This window comes from Canis lupus, chromosome 30, assembly GCF_003254725.2.
Source record: "Canis lupus dingo isolate Sandy chromosome 30, ASM325472v2, whole genome shotgun sequence".
NCBI classification, from domain to species: domain Eukaryota; kingdom Metazoa; phylum Chordata; class Mammalia; order Carnivora; family Canidae; genus Canis; species Canis lupus.
In genome coordinates this window covers 17,323,974-17,347,718 of record NC_064272.1, presented here as the reverse complement: position 1 = coordinate 17,347,718, position 23,745 = coordinate 17,323,974, and the positions used below count along the sequence as shown (strand labels likewise).

General features: G+C 50.1%; 1 protein-coding gene across 1 annotated transcript in view; it reads right to left on the bottom strand.

Annotated features, from left to right (window-relative positions):
- The window catches only part of GLDN (gliomedin), a 63,441-nt gene that overhangs the window by 7,310 nt on the left and 32,386 nt on the right, over positions 1-23,745 (bottom strand). Inside the window, exons 3-9 of the mRNA XM_025472792.3 lie at positions 17,124-17,141; positions 16,667-16,774; positions 6,168-6,305; positions 4,354-4,482; positions 1,553-1,636; positions 1,330-1,455; positions 159-309 (exon numbers count right to left, since the gene is read on the bottom strand). Coding sequence (XP_025328577.3) covers positions 159-309; positions 1,330-1,455; positions 1,553-1,636; positions 4,354-4,482; positions 6,168-6,305; positions 16,667-16,774; positions 17,124-17,141 — 754 coding nt within the window. The remainder of the gene's footprint in view (positions 1-158; positions 310-1,329; positions 1,456-1,552; positions 1,637-4,353; positions 4,483-6,167; positions 6,306-16,666; positions 16,775-17,123; positions 17,142-23,745) is intronic.

The following is a 23,745-nucleotide window of genomic DNA, read 5'->3' as shown; positions in this document are numbered from 1 at the left end:
AGTCAGCAAACCCTGACTGGCCCTGTGTGCCAGGTTCTGGGGACAGAAAGTTGAGGGAACCACCGTCCCACCCCCTAAGTAGCTCTCAGATAACTAAAGCACCACACAGGTGCGGTCTGCGATGCGTGGGGAGGGCGGCTGTGGCCCGGATGACTCACCTCACTATGGTGTTGGAGCCTCCTTTGTGGTAGTAGAGCGAGTTGTTGTGAACGGCATGCCCGCAGCCATGGAAGTAATAGGGGAGGTGCACGAGTGTGTAACTGCCATTCAGCAGTGAGGGTTGGTCTTTGAATTCCTTCACCCTGATGCCTGCAGGGGAAAAGCCAGGGAAAGGCATGGGAGTGAGTCAGGGGAGGGAGTTACAGGAATGGAAGTCAAGAGTGAGGTGTCTTGCAAGGGTCCGTGTCCAGGTTGGAGTCTCAGACCCCCAGACCCAAAGTCCAATTCTCTTCTCTGGATTCCTGAACTGTCCTTCAAAGATAGAAGCCACAGAGTTGGCTTTGCTCCTCCCAGGCCAACTGTATCACTCCTTCCCAGAACTCTCTAGATTGTTTATGAAATCTTCTATCAGACTGATATAGGCTGTACTGGGAACAGCAAATAGTTGGCACTTGGGCAGTCACCTCCACCTTCTCCTGCCACTGCTAATTCAGTGTTCCTCTTTCTTTCTGAGCCACCGAGTCCCTCTCCATTGGAATCCGGGCAGTCACTACCAGCTGATCACTGAGCCCTGAGGAAATGAAGCAGTGTCTCGGCAACTGCTCTGCCCAGTGAGTGTAGTCAGACCCCTTTAGGAACGAGGCTACTGCTACCACCACTGGCAATCCCTGACCATGCCTCCAGGATAGCATAACCAGGGCCATGCTCAGATGCAGCATGCTGCACGATGGCACTTCACCTTGTCCCCTGGACTCTCTGTCCAACAGGCATCTAGGAAAGATGGCCAAAAGTACTCTCCTTACAGAAAGATGGACGGTGCACGAGAATTTGTTTCTGACATTTCTTCCACATTGTGGTTTTGGGCTTTATAAGGCTGTAGTCATAATGCTATTTGTTCCCTTTTAGATACTTTGCCTAAAACTGGATAAGCTACACTGGAGCACCCTGGTCATGCCCCGGTGATTTGAGCTGTGAGGCTTGTCATCAGTGTGCTCAACTGAGAAAAGTGGTCTGCCCATTCCTTCCTTTGTGCTTTTGAAAATAACGAGCAGTTCTGTGACACCAGTCGGTAGGGATTTCAGACACACAGAAATAGAATAAGCCTGAAGGCAGGCAACAGATGAAGAGCAAACTACAACACAGACACGAGTCATTGCCAAGTGAAGGTACCTGAGAAGTGTTCAGTCACCCAGATCCGTTCATCACTGTTGTTCGCAGACTCTCTTATCCAAGTCCCAAATGTCTCTGTAACTTTCAATACTTGTGTCGGACTTCCGATGGAAGCGATCATGGATTCTACCAAAAGAAGAGAAAGGAAAATTAGTCATCCTCCAGTTATGACTTTAAGGCATCCAATATCTGAATTTCAAAACAAGATGCTTTGCTTCTGAACCTGCTGGTGGAGAATGGTGTTCCCCGACTTTCTCATCAGCTTTTCCAACCAAGGTGTCATCATTTGGTATCACACATGTCTCACCTAAAACAACGATGACAAGGATCAGAGCAAGTGCAGTGGCATAGTGAGATTTGTGTAATGTTATAACTGGTGCTTCCCCTCACTTCATTTCAGACTCTAGTCCTATAAGCAGCCCCTACAATAGGCCCACCAAGTTCTTTGGTGGCTTGCTTTTTTAAGCAACAAGTCATACACTTCTAATTCCCCCACCTGGCCCCCACCCTCCACTTGGTGAGTTCCCCACAAGCTTTCCATAATCACAGCTGCTAAGATAATACAATCCCAAGAGGATGTCAATGAAAGGGGAAAAGTGGCCTGTTCAAGCCCTCAGCATTCTGGGGTTGGAGGGAGAGGAGAGCCTTTCTGACACTTTCTTGGCCCATCTGGCTAGGTGGTATCACCATCACGGATTCCATTTTCCTGGAAGGATTCTCACTTTCAGGGAAGCTGATGGGGCCTCTGGATAGGGTAGTCACCTTTATCTCGTCTTCCTGGACTGCCAAAGGGAGGAACCACAGAGGAAGAAGGAGCCCAGAGATGTTGGAGCTCTCCTCCACCATCTCCCACCTGTGTCTGCTTGAAGGTCTATGGGACAGAGGTCCTCGACAGGCACCTGATTCATAGTTGGCTGGAAGCTATACCCGAGCTAGAAGTCATCCTACCTGGGTTATAATTGATCCCTTTAACAGATGTGCTTCATTCACACCTTTAGTGAAGAGGTGTCTAAGGTTAGCCGAAGCAGGACAGAAGGGAGGAACATGGCCAGTGTGAAGACAGAGGGAGTGGACTGGCTGGGGAGAAGGACCTGGTCTGGGGCTTCAGGGGAGCAGACGCAAATCAAGCTTTTTGGAGAAGTTCAGCCCACTCACCTAGACCAATTCTGAGAGATTCAAATCACCTGTAGTTGCTAGATAGAAAGGGGCACCTCTGTTGTCCCAAGCTCTCAGAATAATCTAGAAAGGTTTCTTTACTAGTGAAATAAAGGGCAGGACCCCATGTACTCTAAGCTTCTTTCTAGCGGGATGAGCCTGTGTCTCCCTCAAGTCCTCCTGTCCCCTGATGAGGGCAGTCTTGGGGTTCTGTTATGACTCCCCCACATGCAATCCTGCTGCCTCTGAGTTTCATCTGGAGTTTCTGTTAAGGAACGTGGTTGCACAGGAAGGGGACAGAGAGACTCCCCTATTCTTAGTCTGAAGAAAAGGCTCTCATTAATTCATCTTGTACCAACCTGCTTCTAGAGCTGTGGGGGAGGGAAGGGGCCTAAAGAAATGGGACTGGAGGAGGAGAGAAGGCAAGTTCAGGTGCAAGATGCGTGGCAACTGAGGACTTATTTCTAGGAGGCAGAGCAGAAGATTACAGCCTCTCATTCAAAGCAGTTTTCACAATACGGAGGCCCAGCCCCTGCTGACCAGCCTCTTACGCAGGTGAGGCAGGGACGGGTACTTCTCCTCCAAGCACCTGTGTCCTGGCTGCCACAGCCTATGGCAAACCAGGACTCTGTAAAGGCCCGGGTCAGATTCCCCCCTTCTCCCAGGCGAAGGTTGCAGCTCAGCTCATTCTCTGAGGGCAGCTGAACAAAGAGCTGGTGCTAATGGAGTGGGTGGCAGAGGGTCATGGAACTAACTGCTGGGCAGAGTTATAGTCAGTTTCCACTGACTGGGGGGTGAGGGGGGTGACATCTTTGAAAGCACAGATTCGCCCACTCTGACAGCTGAGCATGTGTGCCCAAAATGTCTTCCTGCAAAAATAGGGCACCAAACAAAACTAAAGACAGCTTAGGGAAGTAGGCAGTGAGATTCACAATGAGTGTGCAAGAAACTCCAGGCAGGATCCTCCTTTCTCTGTTTGCCACTGAAGTGATGGCATCAAGTTGTGCCCTCTCATGGCCTTAGCAGGTGAGTAGGTCCCAGGTCACCACTCTGGGGAGAAGTTCTAGCATCACATTAGAAGTGTTTTTCATTCATATGGCCCTTCATCGTAATTAGCTTTCAATCCTATGGCCACCTCTGTCACAGACTGGCCAACAAATAAGTCTCTTGGCCTTCCAGAGATCAGGTGTCCCTAGCCTTTGGTTGGCTTAATCTCAAAGTCAGAATTTCCATCTCTGAAAGGAAAGCTCTCTAAGAGCAGAGCTTCAGAGCCAGGCAGACGTGAATCCCAGCTCCGTCACTTACTAACGGAGTGACCTTGGGCAAGCTACACAGCTCCTTGGGGTTTCAGTGTTGGATCTGTATGTTGGCGGCAATACCAATTCCTGTGTCATGACACTGCTGTGAGAATCCAATGAACTAAGCACTTAGCGCTGTGCCCCACGCGTCGTTAGCATGAAAAGCTTAGCGGTGGTGAGGGCTGAACTGTAGTACTGTGGGGAGTTAACCAAGCTGAACCTCCCCCTCATCTCCCCAGCATCATCAGCCAAGCCCTTCACACTCCCAGAGTGAATGGCTTAGCCTTTGAGACTGTTTCAGGGGAAGGGATGATGGATTTGGCAAGGAAGAGAAACAGGCTGGTGATAAAAGACGGGAGGGTGAGGAGGCCCAATTCTAAACCTGCTACAAGTTCTCACCCTCAGGGCAGACTGCCCAAGCAGCCTGTCTCAAGGGGGATCTCTCACTTCAGTCAAAAATCTCCTCCCTCTGTTTAAAAAATTCTGATTGCAAAGCCTGAGTGAAGCCTGAGAGTTTGGGATCATTAGCCAAAGAGGTGGGCTCCCTGGGGCAGGGGCAGGGGCTGGTGACCTGTACACTGGCCATTGAACATGTTTGGCTGCCGAGGGCCTTTAGCTCGTCTGCTTCCAGGAGGTCCTGGGGGACCTGGAGGGCCTGGGGGTCCTGGGAGGCCAGGAGGGCCTTGGTCACCTTTGGCACCTGCAGAGAAAGAAGGGGGCAGGGAGAGAGATTGATTCAAGCATAACAGAGATGGTTGCTCCTAGGGGAAAGGACAATGGGTAGCTCCAGGGAGGATTGCTGAGCCCCCCTTCCCTGACATAACTGTGTCCTAGCACTTGTCCATGCAAAGTTGAGGAAGCACCCATAGTGGATGTTGAGTTCCAACTATGTGCCAGGAACTGTGCGAAGAATTTTACAAATCTCCTCCTCATCGTTCTTCCCAACCATTCTGTGAGACAGTATTAGTAGCTCCTCAGTGACCCAAGTCTTGGGGAAGTTTGGTACTTGGACCAAGGTCACAACTGGGAATAGGGTTGGAACTCAACCTCAGGTATGTCTCGAGACAAAGCTCATGCTCATGTCACTGGCCATGTTGAAGGATCTCAACCCTGACTGCTTATTAGAATCATCTAAGGAGCTCTGATACAATTCTAATGCTGGGACCCCACGCAAAATAGTTAGGTCAAAATGGTGGGGAGACTGGTCATCCATAATTTTTAAAGCCTCCTCATATGCTGCCAGGTATGTGAAGCACTGCTCTGTGTGTTAGAAGAAATCAGGGGAGCCTGCCTACCCTTGACCTTGGGCAGGCAGCTTAACCATTTGAGCCTCTTTCTTCAAATGAAGAATCTCATGATTCTGACTGAATCTCATCCTCTCTGTCTTGCCTATGAGAATCATAGGTGACTGGCGTGAGTGCTCTACCTTTTAAATTTTATTTTATTTTTATTTTTATTTTTTTTAATTTATTTTTAAAATATTTTATTTAAATTCAATTTGCCAACACATAGTATAACACCCAGTGCTCATCCCATCAAGAACCCTCCTTAGTGCTCATCACCTAGTGGTCAAGCTTCTGCTCAGAAGCTTCTAGCATCCTAGTGTCCTAGCTTCTTCAGGACAGATGTCCTGTCTCGCTCACTTTCATATTCATATTCCCAGCTACTAGCAAAGTCTCTGACTCATAAATGGTGTTCTTTGACATTCAAAAATATTTATTGAATACATAAGGATAGTTAGGTTTTTATGATATAAATGGTCTCTGAAGTACTGTGCTTTTAAAACTCTTCAGCCTCTTCCTCCTCCATGACCATCAGCTGTCATCTACTCTTTCCACCATGTGACTTTCTGTGGTTTGTTATGTCTCTACAACCCTGCCACCCTCCCAGATGCCAACTGTCTGCCGGAAACCAGAAAAAGGAGATTGGCAACCATGTCTGCTCTAATTGTATGCCAAAAGGCTTAGGACAAAGATCCTAAGGTCTTCAATGACCCTCCCTGGACTGGGAAGAGAATGCCTGAGCTTTCTGTTAGTTGTCCCCTGAAGTATCTTAAATTGCTGGCTTCTTTGTCTTGTTCTACATTGTGCTAGACTTAATAGCTATTTGGAATAAAGGAAGCTCCCTCCATCCTAATTCAATCTAATCATGGTGTTTAGACTGGAATTATCTAAACTACTTATGCTTAGATCTTAGATTTGGTCTCGCCAACGTTGGCATAACATTCATGGTTTCCCCCTTTTTGAAGGCACAGAACTCCAAACCAGGCTGCAAAGCAGGTGGGCACTACAGCAGATAAGGAAGACTGGAGCAGCCTTTGTACTAAAAACCAGGCTGGTCGCTGGGCCCGTTCACCTGGGGACAGCCCACGTGCCAGCCCCTTACCTGTGAGGAGCACGTCATTGGACACGTCCCCTTTGTCTCCTTTGTCTCCTTTTGGCCCTGCTGGGCCCTCATGTCCAGTCAAGCCCAGCTCACCACGGTCTCCCTTCTCCCCCGGAGCTCCTGTGGCTCCAGGCAGCCCTGAAGGAGAGAAATGATTTTTTAGCCTGTAGTTCAAGTTATTCTGGTGTGTGCAGCTTTGTACTATTATTGCACATTGTACTTTTAAGGTGAAGGAACTTCAACAACCAAATACCCAAGACTCTGTGACCATTTTAGGATAGCAGCATGATATCAACTCAGTAAAGACTTGTATTTCCAGGTGGCTCTTCTGAATATTTTAGGGACCTTTGGCTAGGCCAACAGGTTGGAGAGAGGAGTGGTCCAGAAAGGGGGCAATCCCAGCAAGAGTGGAAGGAAGGTAAGGCCTGAGCAAAAGTTTGCCACACAGGAAGGTTGGAGCGCTCAGATGACTACATTTGGTGCCCTAGAAGGGTGAGTGTTATTTCCCACGTTATTGGTTTATCCCTCACAACATGTTGGAGTGGCAGGTGGGTAAATCATCCTTACTCTCATTTTTGAGAAGCTGGGACTCAGGCTTACAGTGGTCATAACTGATGCCACTATGTGAGCAGCAGAGATCTTCCAATTCCACCACGGGTGCCCTCTTCTGTAACATTCCAGTGCAAAATGCTTTTACTCAAAAGTGCAAAACAGGTAAAGTTGCTCTAGCACAAGCGTTAAGAGGGATGGTGGTAGTGTGAACAAAATGCAGTGGGTGGACTGTCTGCCTCTGTTCATGGGGAGCCATAACTTCAGGAATTGCGGACCTGCCCTCATGGTTAGAAATGGGTAAAAGTCTATGCAATGGCCCATCTCAGCATGGATTATGGACAGCACAGCATTCTGATCCCTAGGAGAAAGGAAGCAAACTAGTTGCATGATATGATTGCCCTGGTCACTGCTGGCAAGTAGTTTCCAGAACACAGGGAGTGGTACCCAAAGAGAGCCTAGCAATTTCACTGAGGTGAGGAGACAAAAGCCAGAGCCTGGGGAGATAGAGGTGGCTGGGATCCAGGAGACAGAAGGAGGTATTTGTGTAGATGGAGCTCTGGAGAACTTCAGAGGGGTCTCCTTGAGTCTTTGGCTGAGTAATGAATGATCGGCAGGGTGAAATTCTACAAGGCAGGGAAAAAACAAACAGGAAGTTTGCTATACAACTCTCAGTGCTTGCACAGGGGAAGGGCTCCATTCCTACCAGTCAAAGTAGAGAGATTTCAGAAAAAGATGTGATATCAGGTAAAGTCCTTGGAAAAGTCCTTGTCTCAGCTGTGAGCTTAAATTAGCCCAAGAGTCAGGCTGCTGTGGATCCATCATAACTAAGCTTAAAAACCAGCTTCAGAAATGTTAATGAGAGGTGAAAGCAGTTTCACTGCCAACATAGAGTCCATGATTTGAATCATTTAGTGAATGTAATGCAGCACATTAACAATTTAAGCAAGAAAAGGATCATCTCAGTGGATGCAGAAAAGGCATTTGGTAAAATTTAACACCCATTCTTAAAAAAATTCTTATCAAACAAGATAATACCTATGAAATACCTATAGCAAACCTCATTCTTAGTGATGAAACACTAAATGTTTTCTCCCTAAGGTCAGGAATGGAACAAGGGCATCAACACTCATCGCTTTTATTTCACACAACACCAGAAGTCCCAGCTAGTGCAATAAAGCAAGGAAAAAGAAAGAAAAGGCAAAAAGATCAGAAAGGATGCATTCGAATTGCCTTTATTTGCAGGTAGCTGATTGTTTTTGTAGAAAATCTCATGGAACCTCTAAAAAAGCTACTAGAACTCCTGAGCATGGGGACACTGGAGGCCTGAGAAGGAAAGGGATTGCCTAACACTGTGCTGAAGTCCTGCCACACAGGACTCTATTAACACAGTCTCTAGACGCAGGACCCACATGCTCATTTTCACAACGGCTTCCTGGAGATATTGCTCAAAGTGGCAGAGATCTCAGGCCACAAGGAAGAGCCAGAGCATGTTTTAGTGCAAACAGATCTTTAGTTCCACTCAACCTCTATAACCAAGAGGGCTTAGGATCCATTAATTTTATTTTATAATTACTCTGCTAGTGTCCAAGCCCCCCTTTTTTGAAGGCTTTTATTTATTGGAGAATGAGAGAGAGAGAGAGAGAGAAGAGGACAGGGGGGACAGAGGGAGAGGAAAAGAATCTCAAGCAGACTCTGGGCTGAGCATGGAGCCCAATGTGGGGTTCCATCTCATGACCCTGAGTCATGACCTGAGCTGAAACCAAGAGCTAGGTGCTTAACTGACTGAGCCACCCAAGTTCTCCCCCACCATGCTTCTTCTTATAGGCTCTGGCTAAGTGACTGCCCATTCACCACCCCTCTCTTATGCTCATCAACTTACCCAGTCTCCACTTCCCAGCTGTCATCCTTTTGGCATTGCAATTGTCCTCCCTCCAGATTAACACTCCAGGTTTTAAAATCTGGACCCACTCCATCCCCACTTCCTACCATCCCCACTGTGCCTAGAGAATCAGAGAATTCAGGATTGGAAGGCACCTTGGAGATCATGCAGATTAACCTCGAGTTCCACCCTAAAAGCCCCTCTATGCTACCTGATTGGTTCTTCTCGAGTCCTTGTCATCAGTCAGAAGGTTATTATGTCACATCATATCACAGCATGTACTGGAATATTCTGCACTGCCATCAGAGGCAATATTCCCTAAAACCTACATCTGGAGCTCTTATCACCCTTTCCTTTATGTTGGGTGTGATAAATATTCAACGTGGTCTTTTCTCTTCCAAATCCAAGGGACCCTACATGGACCATCCCAAGGAAGACAGCAGTGTACTCAAGAACCTTCAAGTATTGATCACTGTTAGACAATGCAGTGAACAAAGAAGTGTTTGCTAGATTTCAGCCAACCATAAAAACCACATCTTCAGAAAAACCATGAAATTCAGCTGTTGCATGGGCTTGGAGGCCCGAGTTTCCTCCCTCTGCTGGTGGTGATGCTGGGGCATCGTACACTGGTGGAGGTGTCGGGACACAGTGGGAGAGGATGTGAGGAGGAGCTGGGGCAGCCCCCCTGTGATGGCACTTGCCCAGCATGGATTCAGTCCCATAGATGGCAAACCAGGCCTGTTGGGAGGGGCAGGGCTGCTAATGCGTCTCTCACAGCAACACTGAAGACCCGTGGCCCCGGGTCCCCCCACCCCTGCCCATAGTCATTAGGATGGCAGCTTGCTGCAAAGTGGTTCACTCACTTAAGAAGAGTCCTTAATCAGGGGCCTCTGCATAGGAAGACACATCCTTTTGTTGGGATTTTAAATAGGCAATTTGGCACATTATCTGAAGGACACAAAAGACTAGAACGTTGCCATAGAGTCCAGCCAGCACAATGCACCCAGTATAACTGATACCTTCTAAAGGTTTCACATGACCCAGATTGGGCAGTGCTCTGGGAAATGGTGTCTTCTGGTTACTTCAGGCTTCTCTTTTCCGGGCATTTATTCTAGTCACAAAGAGCCTCTCTGCATCAGCATCCGATTTCCCCTTTATTCCTCCCTCTTGTGCCTTTTCTTTCTCAAAGAGGCCGACGATGTGTGAGACAGGAACAGCTTCATACCAGAGCGCAGCTGTTATAAAGCCGCCCCCCTCCCCACCCCGCCCAGGGTGAGTCTCTAAAGCTCAAGATATTAAAGACCTTTGCTTCAGAATATATTGCGGCGGAGCTGGGTGCGCGCGATCGTTTTGCAGCTTTCGGGAAGAACGGGCGGGGGCCCTTCTGTCTCCATAGGGTCTGTCTTTCTCTTAGACCAGTGCCTCCCACCAAGTTTCCTCTGGGCCCCCTTGGCCGTGCCCTGGCCCTGGGCCTGGCCCCTCGGAGGCCCTGGCACCACCGACCCCTGGGGGGCACCCCGGGGGCTTGGGCTCAGCACATTCTGTGGACCAGAAGGGCCAGAGTCGGCTCGGCCGCCGCGGGGGCTGGAAGCCCATCCCCGTGTTTTCCGTCCCGGTGGCGCCCACTCAACGCGAACTGTCTCACCAGCTTTAGAGTTGGGGGTTGCACGCTGTTGTCGGGGGTCAACTCCAACGCCAGCATCTTCCCAGCAGGGGGTGAGGGAGGGCGGCTTATTTTTGGCAGGACCGGCTGTCACTGACTGAGGCAGGGCGGCCAGAGGGGGCCAGAGGGGGTCGCCCGAAACCCAGTCCTGAGATCGGAGTGAATAAAAAGGAGGGCATTCCTCTGTTTCCCGAGGATTTTTAGAGAAGACGATGCAGAATTAACCCTTAGTGGGAAAGTGAGAGACAGATGGGAAAAAAAAAAAAAAAAAGCAAATGCTTGGTTTTGAAGCAAGGGAATGCCAAACTACACAGAAGATGCAAGATGGACAACATTTACGTCTCTTTAGTTCTTCTCTCCAAGTCTAAGTTGGGGTTTTCAAATGAATACAGGCATTTCAACTAAGATTCCCTTCTGGGTTGAAACCAAGTTTTTGGAAACAATAGCTAACATGAATATGGCACTTACTATGTGTCAGGTCCTATTCTCAGCCCTATATATATTTCTCATGTAATCTTCTAAATGGCATTATGAGGTGGATATTACCATTGTTCCTATTTTACAGATGCGGCAGCTGGCACAGAGTGATTAAGTAGCTTGCCCAAGGGCACAGAGGAAATAAGTGGAAGAGCCAGGGCCCAAACCATGCCCTCAGGCTCTGGCTCCAGGCTATTCCACTGTTGTTCTTGGCATTGCCGGATCAGAAAGTGAAGGTTATCTCCAACACTTCAATTTCCCAAACACAGTGGCTAGGCTAGAGCTCTATACTCTGGTTTCTGCTCGTTCTTCATCTCCTCAAGAGCCCACAGTGGCTTCCTGCCACCTCCCACAGACAGGCATCTGGCTAGCCTGGGTCTCTTCTAGCGTCCCGGGCAGTGTCACTAACAGTCTCCCCAGGCCAGGCCTTCTTCTCCTGCCCCTGCCAAACCTTCCACAGCTCCCCACTAGTTATTTCTAAGATGTTGATCACACTTCTCTCTCTCCCCTTACACTTAGCCCTACTATACAACCTGTCTTCTACACAGGGTCCTATTTGTCCATTATGCGCACAGGGAAATTGAGCTTTCTCTTCTGGGAGTGTTACCTGCTGTGCACTATTACAGCCTCCTTCTGGTCAGAATAACCAGCTACTACTCAACAGCTGTGTGTGGGATACATCTTCTCTTTCACCTGGAGGGGCAGCCCTCATGGATGGAAAGTATGCTCTCCTCTTCTCATGCATGCACGCACGCATTCTTCATTTGTCAATTATTCACAGAGCCTCACCTGAGCCTGGCAGAGAGCTGTACCAAATAATAGAATATAGAAGACATGGTCTTTTCTTCATGGACAAGCACTGGAGGAGACTATTTAGAAAATGGAAACCATGTCAGAGTTGTGGGAACCCGACCTCCTCAGTCTACAGATGAGACCAAGCCTCAATGATGAAGTGACCTGTCCAAGGCCTCGGAGCTAGTTGGGACCCAAGGCAGGTGCTTCTGGGACTCCTTCCATTGCCTTCTTCTGCCTGGAGGGCAGGAAATAAGAGGTGCAAAATCAACTCTGCATGCCTGCCGGGCAATTATTCACTAAACTGGTGCATATGAACTATGTGCATATCCTTGCACATGTCCTGGAGGCTTTTCTGAAGGGCTGGCAGCCTCTGGCGCTCCCTGTAAGACTTAATGGCACCAGCTCCCAAGACCAGGCCTTCTGCCCGTCTGCTCCTGCTCTGTGGCACCTCCAGCGATGCTGCTCCCACAGCTTGGGGCCAGCCCCTCCAGCCTAGAAGCTCGGTGTAGTTGTGTTTAAGAGCAGGGGTCTGGGAGTCAGAGAGACCTGGTTCGAGTCCTCCACTTCTTACCTTTGTGACATTGGACGAGTTATGTCCATTCATGTCAACAAAGACTTAATTGCCCATCCCCCCTTCACTGGGTATTCCAGGTCCCGCAGGTTAGGACTAAGCAAGATTTACATGGCTTGGCTGTCATGGACCTCAAATTCTGCCTAGGGGGTCAGACCATCAGTGTATCAACAAGCAAATGCAAGGAGAGAATTTCCGGGAAGGGATATGTGTTTTGGAAGAAGAGAGAATGTGACCATGTTCATGAGGCAGGAGCTAGGCACAAAGGTCGGGGACAAACTTGAGGACAAACTTGAGGAGAGATGATAGTAGACTTGAGACCTGCACCAGGACCAGCTGCAAGAAGAACAGGGAAAGAGTATTCCAGGGAGTGGGCACAGCAGTGCAAAGGTCCTGGGGCAAGGACCTTGGCCTGTTTGAGAAACAGAAAGGCCTTCTTCATCTGGAAAAAATAAGGCCAACAAAAATATGCATCTCCTTAGGGTTGTTTTGAAGAGTAAATGAGAAAAATATAGAGAGTACTCGGTAGCATGCCTGACAATAAATATTAGCTATTTGCATCCTATTGTTCAGAGGATCACTGCTAGAGGGCACAGTCCAGCCTGAGTCTTCTCTGTGGAACACAGGCTCTTTTTCCTGTTTTTAGAAATAGCACTTGTTGTTCCTTCTTTCTGGAATGCACGCCCACTCTTCCTCTCTCCCACCCCAGCCAGGCAAACCAGGATCCTGGAACGCTCAGTTGGAACCACAACACTTCCTTCTCCATAGACATGATCCTGGCCCACCAGGTCACATCCTGTATGAGACCCTGCAGTGCCTTCCTGGGAGCTAACCAGGAGACCCAGATGACTTATCAGAAGGCTCCGGAAGGGCCTGGTCCCTGCCTCCAGCCCCACCTCCCTTCCCACAGCCACACCTGTGGGGCCTCTGCAGGTGCTGTGCGCTCCACCTGGGCCACCCCCTGCCTGCTCTCATCCTCCCAGTATGACCTCGGACTTTCCCTCCCTGACCCTCCCTCTCTGGACTGAGTCTCTTAACCCCCAGTTCTTTCCTTTAAATGGGTGTCTCACATCGTGATTGCAGACATACTTGATTATCGACTTTTAATTTCTGCCTTCCCACCAAAGATGGAAAGTTCCAGAAGATGGGATGCATCTGTTTTGTTTCCCCACTATTGCTGGGAATCTGCTCAATAAATATTTGCTGACAGATGTTCCCACTCTCTCCTGGTATTCTTCTTGTTACTCAGTCCCGTTCTTGGCCTCCTTTGCTGGCTCATCCCCCTCCTTCTTGGTCATTCGATGTTGTTGCTCCTCAGGGCTCAACCCAGGCCCTCCTCTCCTGTTAGCTCCCTCCAAAAGTGACGGTGCCCATGCTCACATGGCCCCTACCTCAGGTGGTCCCCTCACATATACCTCTAGCCCCAGGGTCTCCTCTGACTGTAGTCCTGCCTGCATCTCCAAGGCCCCCGACATCCCCTCCAGGACTTTTCAAGGCATCAGACTCAGCACATCTCATGCTGAGCCATGCTTGTTTTCCTGGGCCTGAGTTGATATGGGGCTCCCCTCCTCAGGAATGGGCAGTCATCAGGGACAGAGCTCTCAAAGTCAGTCTTGGCGCCCTCCTCTCCCTTCCTCCTTATATCTACCCACCCCCAGATACGGCTGATTCCCCCCAGAATATCACTCAGCTCCACTGCTGTCTCCAGACCCTGGCCTGCCATCCCTTCTACCTACACACCAAGTAGCTTGTGAACCAGCTCCCTGCTTCTGTCCTTGCTCCTCTGCTGTCTTTCCACGCAGCAGCCACAGTGTCATTTTAGTGAAGCAGACCTGACCTCGTCACTCTCTCCTACTTGCAACCCCTCGGCGGCTTCTCCGTGCTCTCAGAACAGAGAGCCCAGGCCCCTGACTAGCTCCGCTCTCTTCTCCCTGCTGGAACCCTGGGTGAGGGTAGGATGTGAACCAACCCTAGGGCTAAGGAAGGAAGCAGAGGAGGGAAAGCACAGCGTCAGGGCCCTGGCAGGGTGACTGGACCCTTGCATGGGTGTTCATGGTCCGGGTCGGAGCTTGAGCTGCCCATGGCCAGCCAAGCAGAGCTTCCAACAACCTCTCCCTAGCACCAGGCTCTCAGATAGATCAGTTTAGCATTTGCAATCTAGGATGGTGTTAGTCTCCCCTCCCCTGGCCTGGGGCAAGGACGACCACGTGGGCTCTTAGTGACTCAAGTTCTCTGCTCAACCTTAGTGGGAAGCTTCTCCTAATGGGGCTGACTCCCAAAGGCCCCCCTCACTGGGAGACAGCTGCAGAGGGCGTCCCGTGGGACCCCTAGGAGACCAAGGATTTGGTCAACCCCCCCTGAAGAACAGATCAGGCCCCCTCTCCCTGCTCTGCCACTGCCTCCCCCTGCCCTGTCGCAGCCTCCCTCGGCCTGGGTGCTGGGTGATCCTTTCCTGGTGAGGCAGGGTAGCTCTCTGCACTGCTGCCAATCCTCCCAGCTTGCCCTGAGTACAAACCACAGCTCTTAAGGTTCCCCGGGGCCAACCTCATTCCAGGGCTATCTCTCTGGTTTCAACTCCACCCCATTCGTTCTGGCTCCCCTCTGTTGGCCGCCCTGGCTGTCTTGCTGTTCCTCAGACCCTGTGGGGACACTGGACACCTACACACTCTGCTGGAAGCCCCTTCCCCAAATAGCCCACAGCTCCCTCTCTCCCTCCCTCCAGGTGTTTGTTCAAAGGTCCCTTCTGGGTGGGGGGACTTCCCTGGCGTTCATCCCTACTCCCACCCCACACTTGTCATTCCCTCTCCTGCCACCATATTCTCTGTAGCACTTAGCACCATGTAACATGATTCTTTTCCACTGATTTAGCTTGTTCATTGGCAATCTAGCCTGGGTTGGAATATAAGTTTCACAAAGGTAAGGATTTTGTCAGCATTCTCAATTCTGGATCTCCAGCATCTAGAACAGCACATGGCACAGACAAAGGTGTTACAGAGATGAATGAACTTTTTCTTTCCTGGCTTCATTGGGTCGTGGGCTGCATATCAAACACACCTCTTCAAAGCCAGGGCTCTGTAAACTTTTTGAAAATCACCCCCGTTCCCACCTGCTCCATACCCAGGGCTAGCATGGTGGTTTTCTCCCCCTCAGAGCTGGCCCTCACAATACTCATTGCTGAATCCTTAGGACTAGATTACATTTCTGGGGCCTTTCTGGGATAAACCAAATGTCTGCACACTGATGGCCATCATTATTCAACGCTGACGCTCATTCATAATTATGATTATTATCCAACATGTAAGGATCCATTACTGCTCCGTAATTAAAGCTGTAATGAAAAAAAAAAAAATAAAGCTGTAATGGCTGGCCTTTGGAGGACTGAGCTGACTTGGACCGTGTGGGCCCATCTTCAACAGAGGCTGCCCCCTGGGAATATGAGCAACTGGCAGAGCCAATTAACAATTTTCCCACTTTCCGCCAGCTCTTATTTAAAGTGCTTATGGTATCGCTTCTCGGCCTTTTGGCTAAGATCAAGTGTAAAGTGCTTATGGTAATAAGAGCAGAGGTGCTTGAAGAGGTTACTGCCATCTGGAAGAATGTTCTAGTAGTTATTCTAGTCCAGGGCCTATCTAGGTGAGTTGGTGTAGCAACCTTAGAGGTTGAAAATAAACAGGAGGGTTTGGTACAGTCTGTACCCTCTGTGGGTACAGGCCTTCCCAGAGGCCTCTGGGGGAGTCTCTCTACTCCCTGCACTGGAGCCTCCACGAGCCATGTGCCAGCTTACTTCAGGTGCATCTCCCAGGCCTTCTCCAGGGATTCCCCAGGATGGGTGCTCAAAGCCCTTCAGAACTTACCTACCCTGTCCTGCAGCCTCCCGCCAGGTCCTGCATGAGCCCCTGTTTCTCATTGCTCCCTGGACACATCTGACACTGGTGTTTCCAGGGCTTTGATTGGGGGATGGCAATGGTGCCACTCACGGCAGAGCAGCAGAACTCCTTCAGAGATGCCAGCTGCAACTGTGTCATCATCCTGTGCTGCCTGGACACATGATGTGAGTGCCAACCAGCCTAAGGGAGGCTGGATGCTACCTTGCTACTCAGATGGTTCTAGCTATTCCTCTAGCCCAGAAAACCCAGGGACTGACATCAATCAGTTGATTTCAAACACAAGGATTTGCTGGGCAGGAGGTAGTGAGAGCGCAGGGCAAGACCTGAGCTTCAAAAGAACTAGGGACCTCAGCACACAGGGCCACCACACAGCTCCTGGAGGGTCCCTCCCCAGGGCTCCCTGCTCCCGCCTCTTCCACCTGTCAGCCTGCCTCAGAGCAAGCAGAAAGATGGGAATCAGTTCCCAAGGAGGCCACTCTCTGGTTAGATATAAACCAGTGTTGCACTCAAAAGAATGCCCTCGGTGCCTCAGCACACAGCAGCTTCCAGGAGAGAATTAAACCAGTCCTGCATGTAAAGACGCAACATGTTCTCTCCTCTATGTCCAGCTTTGGCCCAGCCAAAAAGCAATATTTGAGATAAGCAGTAAGTTATCTAGCAAAGTTGCCAAAATACCCATTTTTCCTCTTTTTCCAGTTGCTCCTTTTTCTCCTTTTGGGCCCTGGGGGCCAGGCTGTCCATCTGAGCCATTGTGTCCTGGTAACCCGCCAACTCCCGCAGGTCCTGCATCAAAACATGGGAAGTAAGCACATCTTAAAACATCTCCACTGAAGTTAACATGATTTTCTTGAGCCAGTGAAATTGGACAGGCATCAATCCCTTTTCCAGATCTTCTCCTGCCTTTTCCACCTTTGCTGCCCCCACATAATGCAGTGACAGACAGGGAAGACTGATGGCAGGTTCTCAAGTGGGAGGAGACAGGAGAGCTGGTGATTTGGGTAGAGACAAGGAGGGGGACACACTCATAGTCAAGACTGCCTCCAGATTCTTCCCCATTTCCCGCCTCAGTCCCTTCTGAGGGGTCCTAGGGAACTAGCCTCCCCACAAAGTAGGACAGTCCATGGGTTCTTACCTGGTGGGCCAGGTGGTCCTGCAATAGAAAAAGAAATTTAGATGAAAAAGCATGGCTGGAAGGAAGCAAAGTCAGCACCATAACCCCTCAATCAAAGAGCACCTTCTCCCCTTATAAGTATTGATCATCTACTGGCTCTAAGCATAGTCTCCATGCCTTTTATTTAGAACCCAGAATATTCACTTAAAAGATCCTTAAAAGCAACTAGCCAGTCCAAACCACTTTTGCTCAGGTTTCCATGGACTAAGAATAATTTCTGAGTGGGCTTCACCATAGATTTGTAAATCAGTTATCAATCAAGCAATTAGCTTCATTAATGAGGTTGGTAACAAGGCAGGAGGGCTCTGGTGCAGCCCTGGCACAGGTAAGCATCATGGGCATGCTGTCACTGCAGGGCTGAGACCTGGCTGTCGTGAGAAAGCAGTCCCAAGGGCTCTCACCCAGCCAGCTCATCCCCTCCAGGCCACCAAGGGGATTGAAAGCAGAGCTGGTTCTCAGGTTTCTATTCTGTTGCATGAAATAGCCTGAGAACAATTGAGAGGCCAGATCAGGTAACAAACACCTTGCTTAGTGTATAATTACCTGAGGATCTAAGGGGTTCAGATGAACCATTTACACATAATCTAACAAAACAATTTTGTTTCCACACACAGGAGACGCTTTTTGTCAATTATTTTATTTAAGCACTCAGACAAGCCAATGGGTTTTTGACATGAGAAGCTGAGGTCCTTTTGTTTCTCTAGAACATATATAATGACACCCATGTTGGAGTAGAAAGGTCTTTCTACAAATCCAAGTATGTGACTTTTAAAACCACCATTTACTAAGCACTTACTACATGCACTAAAATCTGCCAAACAGCAGAAGTCTTGGTCCGTGTGTCTGTCGTGTTTACAATCTAGCTGGAGAAGGTAGACACTCTGAAACCACAATGAAATATGAGGGAGGGAGTTACAGAGAAGCAGTGCCTCAAAGGTGCCCCGGGGCAGTCTGGCACACAGCAGGCTGAGAAGGCGTCCAGAGAGCGTGAGCCTAGAGCTGTGGCCCTGAAGAAATAATGGGCCTGGCAGCCCAGGTAGGACACCAGCAGGAACAAAGCCACAGGGTGTGAACTTGCATGATTCAGGGTGAGAGAAAGGAGGAAGACTGGCCAACCTGGCATATGCGGAGATGAGGCTGAGTAAGTCCTTGGTGGGGAGGATGTGGGGCAGCAGCATTTGAATGCCAAGAAGAGAGGTATAGGTGGTATCTGCAAGGCAGTAGGGAGCTACACTAGGTCTTAAGTGGGGGATAACACTGTGAAATCAGTGTGTTTTTGAGATCCTCCCTGTAGATGGAAGTTAAATACAACTAGGGAAAAAGATGAGAGAGAGAAAAAGAAAACACCCTGAGGATCTTTGTAGTTAAAATTAGGGGCAAGGCTGTGGACAAATTGTTTGGGAACTGTAGAGTTGTAGAGAAAACTAGAAGTTTAAGAGGTATTTCAGCAGAAGAATGAGCAGGGCTCCATGTCTGGGTAAGATCAAGGGGCAAAGACGAGGAATCTCAGATGATGGGGAACCAAGGATACTGATGGAAAGAGACATGAGGATTCTTGGAAGAAGAGTCTGAACATGTGCTTTCAATACATGCAGTCCCACTTTGGGCAAAAATGATTTGCTGAGAAGGGCACCACATGGTCTAGGGTGAGGTAGCCTGTGGCTGCTACATGACTTTACCACCAGATGGCGCGTGTATATACGTGTGTGTACACAGGCTTCAACATACACGGGCAAGGAGGGCAGCCCCCGTGGCCCAGCGGTTTAGCGCCGCCTTCGGCCTGGGGCCTGATCCTGGAGACCCGGGATGGAGTCCCATGTTGGGCTCCCTGCATGGAGCCTGCTTCTCCCTCTGCCTGTGTCTCTGCCTCTCTGTCTCTCTGTGTCTCCCATGAATAAATAAATAAAATCTTTAACAACAATAAAAAACATACACAGGCAAGGAGGTGATGTGACCTATTGATAGACTACAGAAGAAATCAATCATCATTCCTGACTACAGATGGGGCCAAATTCAGATGTGCAGAAAAAAGGTAGAAAAAAAGTAAACAGGCAGGAATTGGCCATCTATATACGTTTCAAGAGATCTGAGGACCATTTCCATGCAGCAGGAGTACTGGAGAGAGGTCCTGGCCAGAGCTGTATATTTAGGACACTTTTGCCATGACCAAGAGTGTCACTATGGTGAAATGTCTAGATTAGGGTTTCCTGACATTGACCTGAGGTTCCTTGACACCTATGGCTACAGTTCTTAGTCATTTGAGTCCACAGGATCACCTAGAATAATTGTTAAAATGCAGATACCCAGACCCCAGCTGGAGATTCTAATTTCACTTGGATTTAGAGTGAGCGCCAGGGACACGCATTTTCACCAGGCACCACAGGTGACTGGAAGCAGATGGTCCTGGGTACCTGTGACCAGACTTGGAACTTTTCTGGAAAAAGAACTGGTCACTACCAATGGACCCCTAAAGGGGCCCCTGACCCTAGAAAGCCCGAGAGTTATTAATCTGGAGGCGAGAGTAAAATGTCGAGCCAAATTTGGGGATGGAGAGAAGGGGGACACACATCATATCTGGAAGGAGGCCAGTGATAGGAGAGGCACCAGGAAAGAGAGAGTGAACTGCAGATATAGGAGGGAATCTAGGGGGTCCTGAGCCCTGAAACTAATGGAGAAGAGAATTACAGAAGAGAAAGGAGACAAAACTTTCAAAGAGCTCAAAAGCAGGATGCTATAGTGATGGCGAGCCTTGAACCCAATGCCTGTTCGGGATACCGACAGAGCTGCCCAGGAGCCCTGGCGCCTGAAAGAAACCCTAAATATGTGTTGTTATACTAATGTCAAAGGTCAAATAATATGTGCCAGCTGGGCCGGTAGAAAACTGTTTTCTCAGGTTGTTTTCTCAGCTCTTGACTCTTTTCTTCTTGCATAACAGAACCCCTCGGGATACACTGGACAGCCAAGCTCACGTTGGCACTGGAAGGAGGGCTGGCCCCTTGGGATCATGGAGCATGTCTTGGGGACTTGGAGCCTTGGCTCATATGTGGCCCAGCCTCCTACTGCCTCCCGGCCTCCCCAGGACAAGTTTTCTGCTGCCTCTCTTGCTTCTGAGTCATCTGCCCCACTCCCCGCCCGGTCTGTGACTGCTGTCACCTTCCACATTCGTGGAGGCCTGGCTGCGAGTGCAGGGCAGGCCAGGGGTGGACACGTGCGCTGCATGCTTCGTCACAGAGTGGGGTCTCCTGTGCTTGTGAGAGCCTGTGCTCGTTTGGTGAGCATCCCACGCCTTGAGCCGTGTGACACTGCATAGCAAATAAAAAGCCCCACCATAGCAGGTGGAGAGTAAAGCCCTCTAAGAAAGGAGGAAGCCCTTTTCCTGCTTCTTGAACAAGGGGCCCCGCATTTTCATCTTCACGGGGCCTGCAAAGGCCTCGGGCTCTGCCGGCCCCTCCCGCCTTCCCAACCAGAATCGGTTACAGGTGGGCAGGTGCTATAGGAGCCGAGCCACTTGGAGTCTTTTCTCTCCTTGAAATCTAAGACCCACAACGCCCCTGGTTATGTAAGTTAGAGGGCTGCGGACAGACGGACGGACGGAAACGGTGCCCTCTGCAGAGAATGACGAGCAGAGGCGGTGACTGGCGTTGACACGATGGGACCACGAGATGGCAGCACTGGGACCGCGCGGACTGTCCCGGACTTTGCTGCGTTAGCCCCCGGGATGGTAAGGTTGCATTGCCCCCCGGCCCCTATCTTGACCAAGACACCCCTCTATCCTTACAGTCACGGGTAACCCCTTCACCTCTTTCCTCTCAGAGAAGTTCTAGCGGGCCTCTGCTACTAGCAGAGAGAGGCATTTCACAGCAGATCCGAGGAAGGAGTAATAAGGAAGTGTGAGCCTCACTTCCAGTCTCTGGGTCGGGGCCCTGGCCCCGGGCTCCCCCCGCCTCGGCCATTCCAGATCACAGGAGACGGTTTCACTCCCCTTTCACCCCAGAGCAGGGTCCCACTGGCGTTGTCAGACCCAAGACACCTGTTGAGCGCAGCAGTGACCAGAGGGGCCATGGGGACACATTTCCCAAAGTCTCTCTGTTAGAGGAAAACAAAGAAGCCCCCAAATAAAAAAATGCAAACAGCATCCTGTCAGAGAGTGAGGTCTGGTTCTGCCGCTTTAGAAAGAGCTAGTAAAAGACGCAGCTCATCAGCCTGATCAGGCCAGGCCTGGCGCCCGCCCGCCCCTGAGCTGTGAGGTCCATAGACCCGATTCGCTTCCTCTCCTATTCCGGGCAGGGACTCCCCGGGGCTTGGGATTCAGGCCAGCCGCAGCTTCAAGGCCAGACGGGAGCTCCAGCCAAAGGGAGTGTGGCTCCCCTTTCCCTTGGGAGTCAGGAATCCTTGGCTGTCCTTCAGGGATGGCCTGAGAGGGCCTTAGCTCTCACACGTGGGGCTGGAATCTCCCAACTCTTAACACAACAGACGAGCTGCTCAGTGAGGCCGGCTGAGTGAGAACACGACCAGCTCCACCAGCTGTTTCTGAGAACAGCCTGTCTGTCAGTTTACCACATGCTGTACTGGCCACAGCCCTGAGGCCCCATCCCCACCCTACGAGTGCCCGTGCACCCTCTGCGGCTGCCCCCGCCACCAACTAGTGGGCCAGTCCCAGGGCACCTAACTTGGCAAGGCACCTTTCCTCATACGTCCCTGCTAAACTGCATCTTTGGTCCCATCCCATGTATTTGGTGCATTTCAACTTTGGACCATGACAAGAATTAGAGTCAGGATGGCAGGTAGGTTTTATTTCGAGTGCCAATTCTAATCAATGAGTACCGCTTTCTGGAATGCCAGGAAAGAATTACAGGAGGCTATGCTCAGTGGCGGGTGTGATCCATTCTTAATGTCTACCTGGGTACAGGATAAGGAGGGGTGACTAGTGCCAGAGTCACATGGCCGTAAAGAGGACAGGCACTGTGGATCTGAAGCGCCTCTACCCCGAGAAGCAGTTCAGTAACATGACAGTTTAGAGATTTTCCAAAAAGCCCACATGCAGTATCCACTGGCAGGAAAGAATTACCCAGGAACCTGCCTTCTTCAAGACACCTGCTATTCCAAAAGATTTGTTTCTGAGATCCCAAGGAAATCTGGACTTAAGGAGAGCATACATCCAGAAAAGCATGCTGTTTTCTCAGGTGCACACAAAAACTCTTAACTACTCTAGCTACCGACTTGCCCTCACTATTTGCCTGAGGAGTTACAGGCTGCACACATCTGTCCTTGTCTCCATAGCAACCACAGCTGCACGGAGTAAAAGGAACAGGGATGGGGTTTCCCGGTCATACCTAAACTAGCCTCCAGTCAGTACACCTGCTTTTTCAAAGAAGACTCTAGGGTAGAGCTAGATTTTGTTCTCAGGCCCCAGGCCCCAGGCCCCACGCCCGGGGTCTGCTCTGGCCGCCCTCCCTGGCAGCATCTTCCTGGGGCTCTGGACCAGGGCTCTGTGCCCGTCCTGTGCCACTGGCTCTGTGGCCAGTCCAGTCCTGGGTCCTGTCGCCCTCCTGCCCCCAGACCAGGCAGTTCAGTCTACCCCGGTGGACCTGCCTCGCTTTGCAACTTGTACTTCTCACACCGAAGTTGGAATTGAAGAGCCTGCTGTGGTAAAAGGGGGCCCGATTTCAAGCTGGCAGGAAAGGAGAAGGTGCTGGCTTTTGACAAGATTTCGAGGTGCCAAAGAATAGCCTCCTCAACCCATTTCCAGCACAGATGCGATGCCTGCCGCCCCTCAGTCTTCCCTAAGTGGTATTGACAGCTCCATCTGCATTCACTGAGCAGCCTGGCTCTCCTCCTACCACTTCTATAATAAATATCAAAAAGGAAGAGGCTTTTCCTGTGCCTCTCGACAGGGCTTTTGTGCCTGTAATTCCATCTATCTGAGCACATCTCTGGCACTCATTACTGTCACACGGGAGGACTCTGAAAAGGCCTTCCAAAGATGGAAGGAAGGTGCTTAAGACACAAGAGTTTCAGAATGAAGGGCTGAGCTGTCCTGAAAATATTTAATTTTCTGTGAGGGCCTAAATGTGACTGGAGTAATTCAATTAGCATTTCCCAAGAAGCCACAGGATTACAGCTTTTCTCTCCAAGATCAGACTAACCCCACAAGCGGCAGACTTGGACTCAGGGTTCCCCAGGGAAGTGTCTGCCTTACCAGCCCACCACCCCTGATTTAATCAGCTACATAAACCATAGGTGTAGTGGTTCAGCAAACTCACACGGAGCTCCTAACACGCGGCAGGGGACGAGAGGTCATGGGGACAAGGTTGCTTATGGCCGGATGCACACTGCAGGGTTTCGGAGCCTCCGCCACTGGCGCCCTGTGAACCGGGCCTTCCCTGGGCCCTGAGGCCAGAGACTGAGAACGTTCAACAGAAGCTTCATCTGGCTTCAAAGTTTGCGGTTATGTTTTCAAGCTCACGAGAACTGTGCATTTACTCCATATTAGACTTTGCAAAAATCATTGCCCCATTTTCTCAGAATGGGGGAGAGGCAGGAAATGCTGTGGTCTGAAATCAGGATCCATGGGCCCATCCTG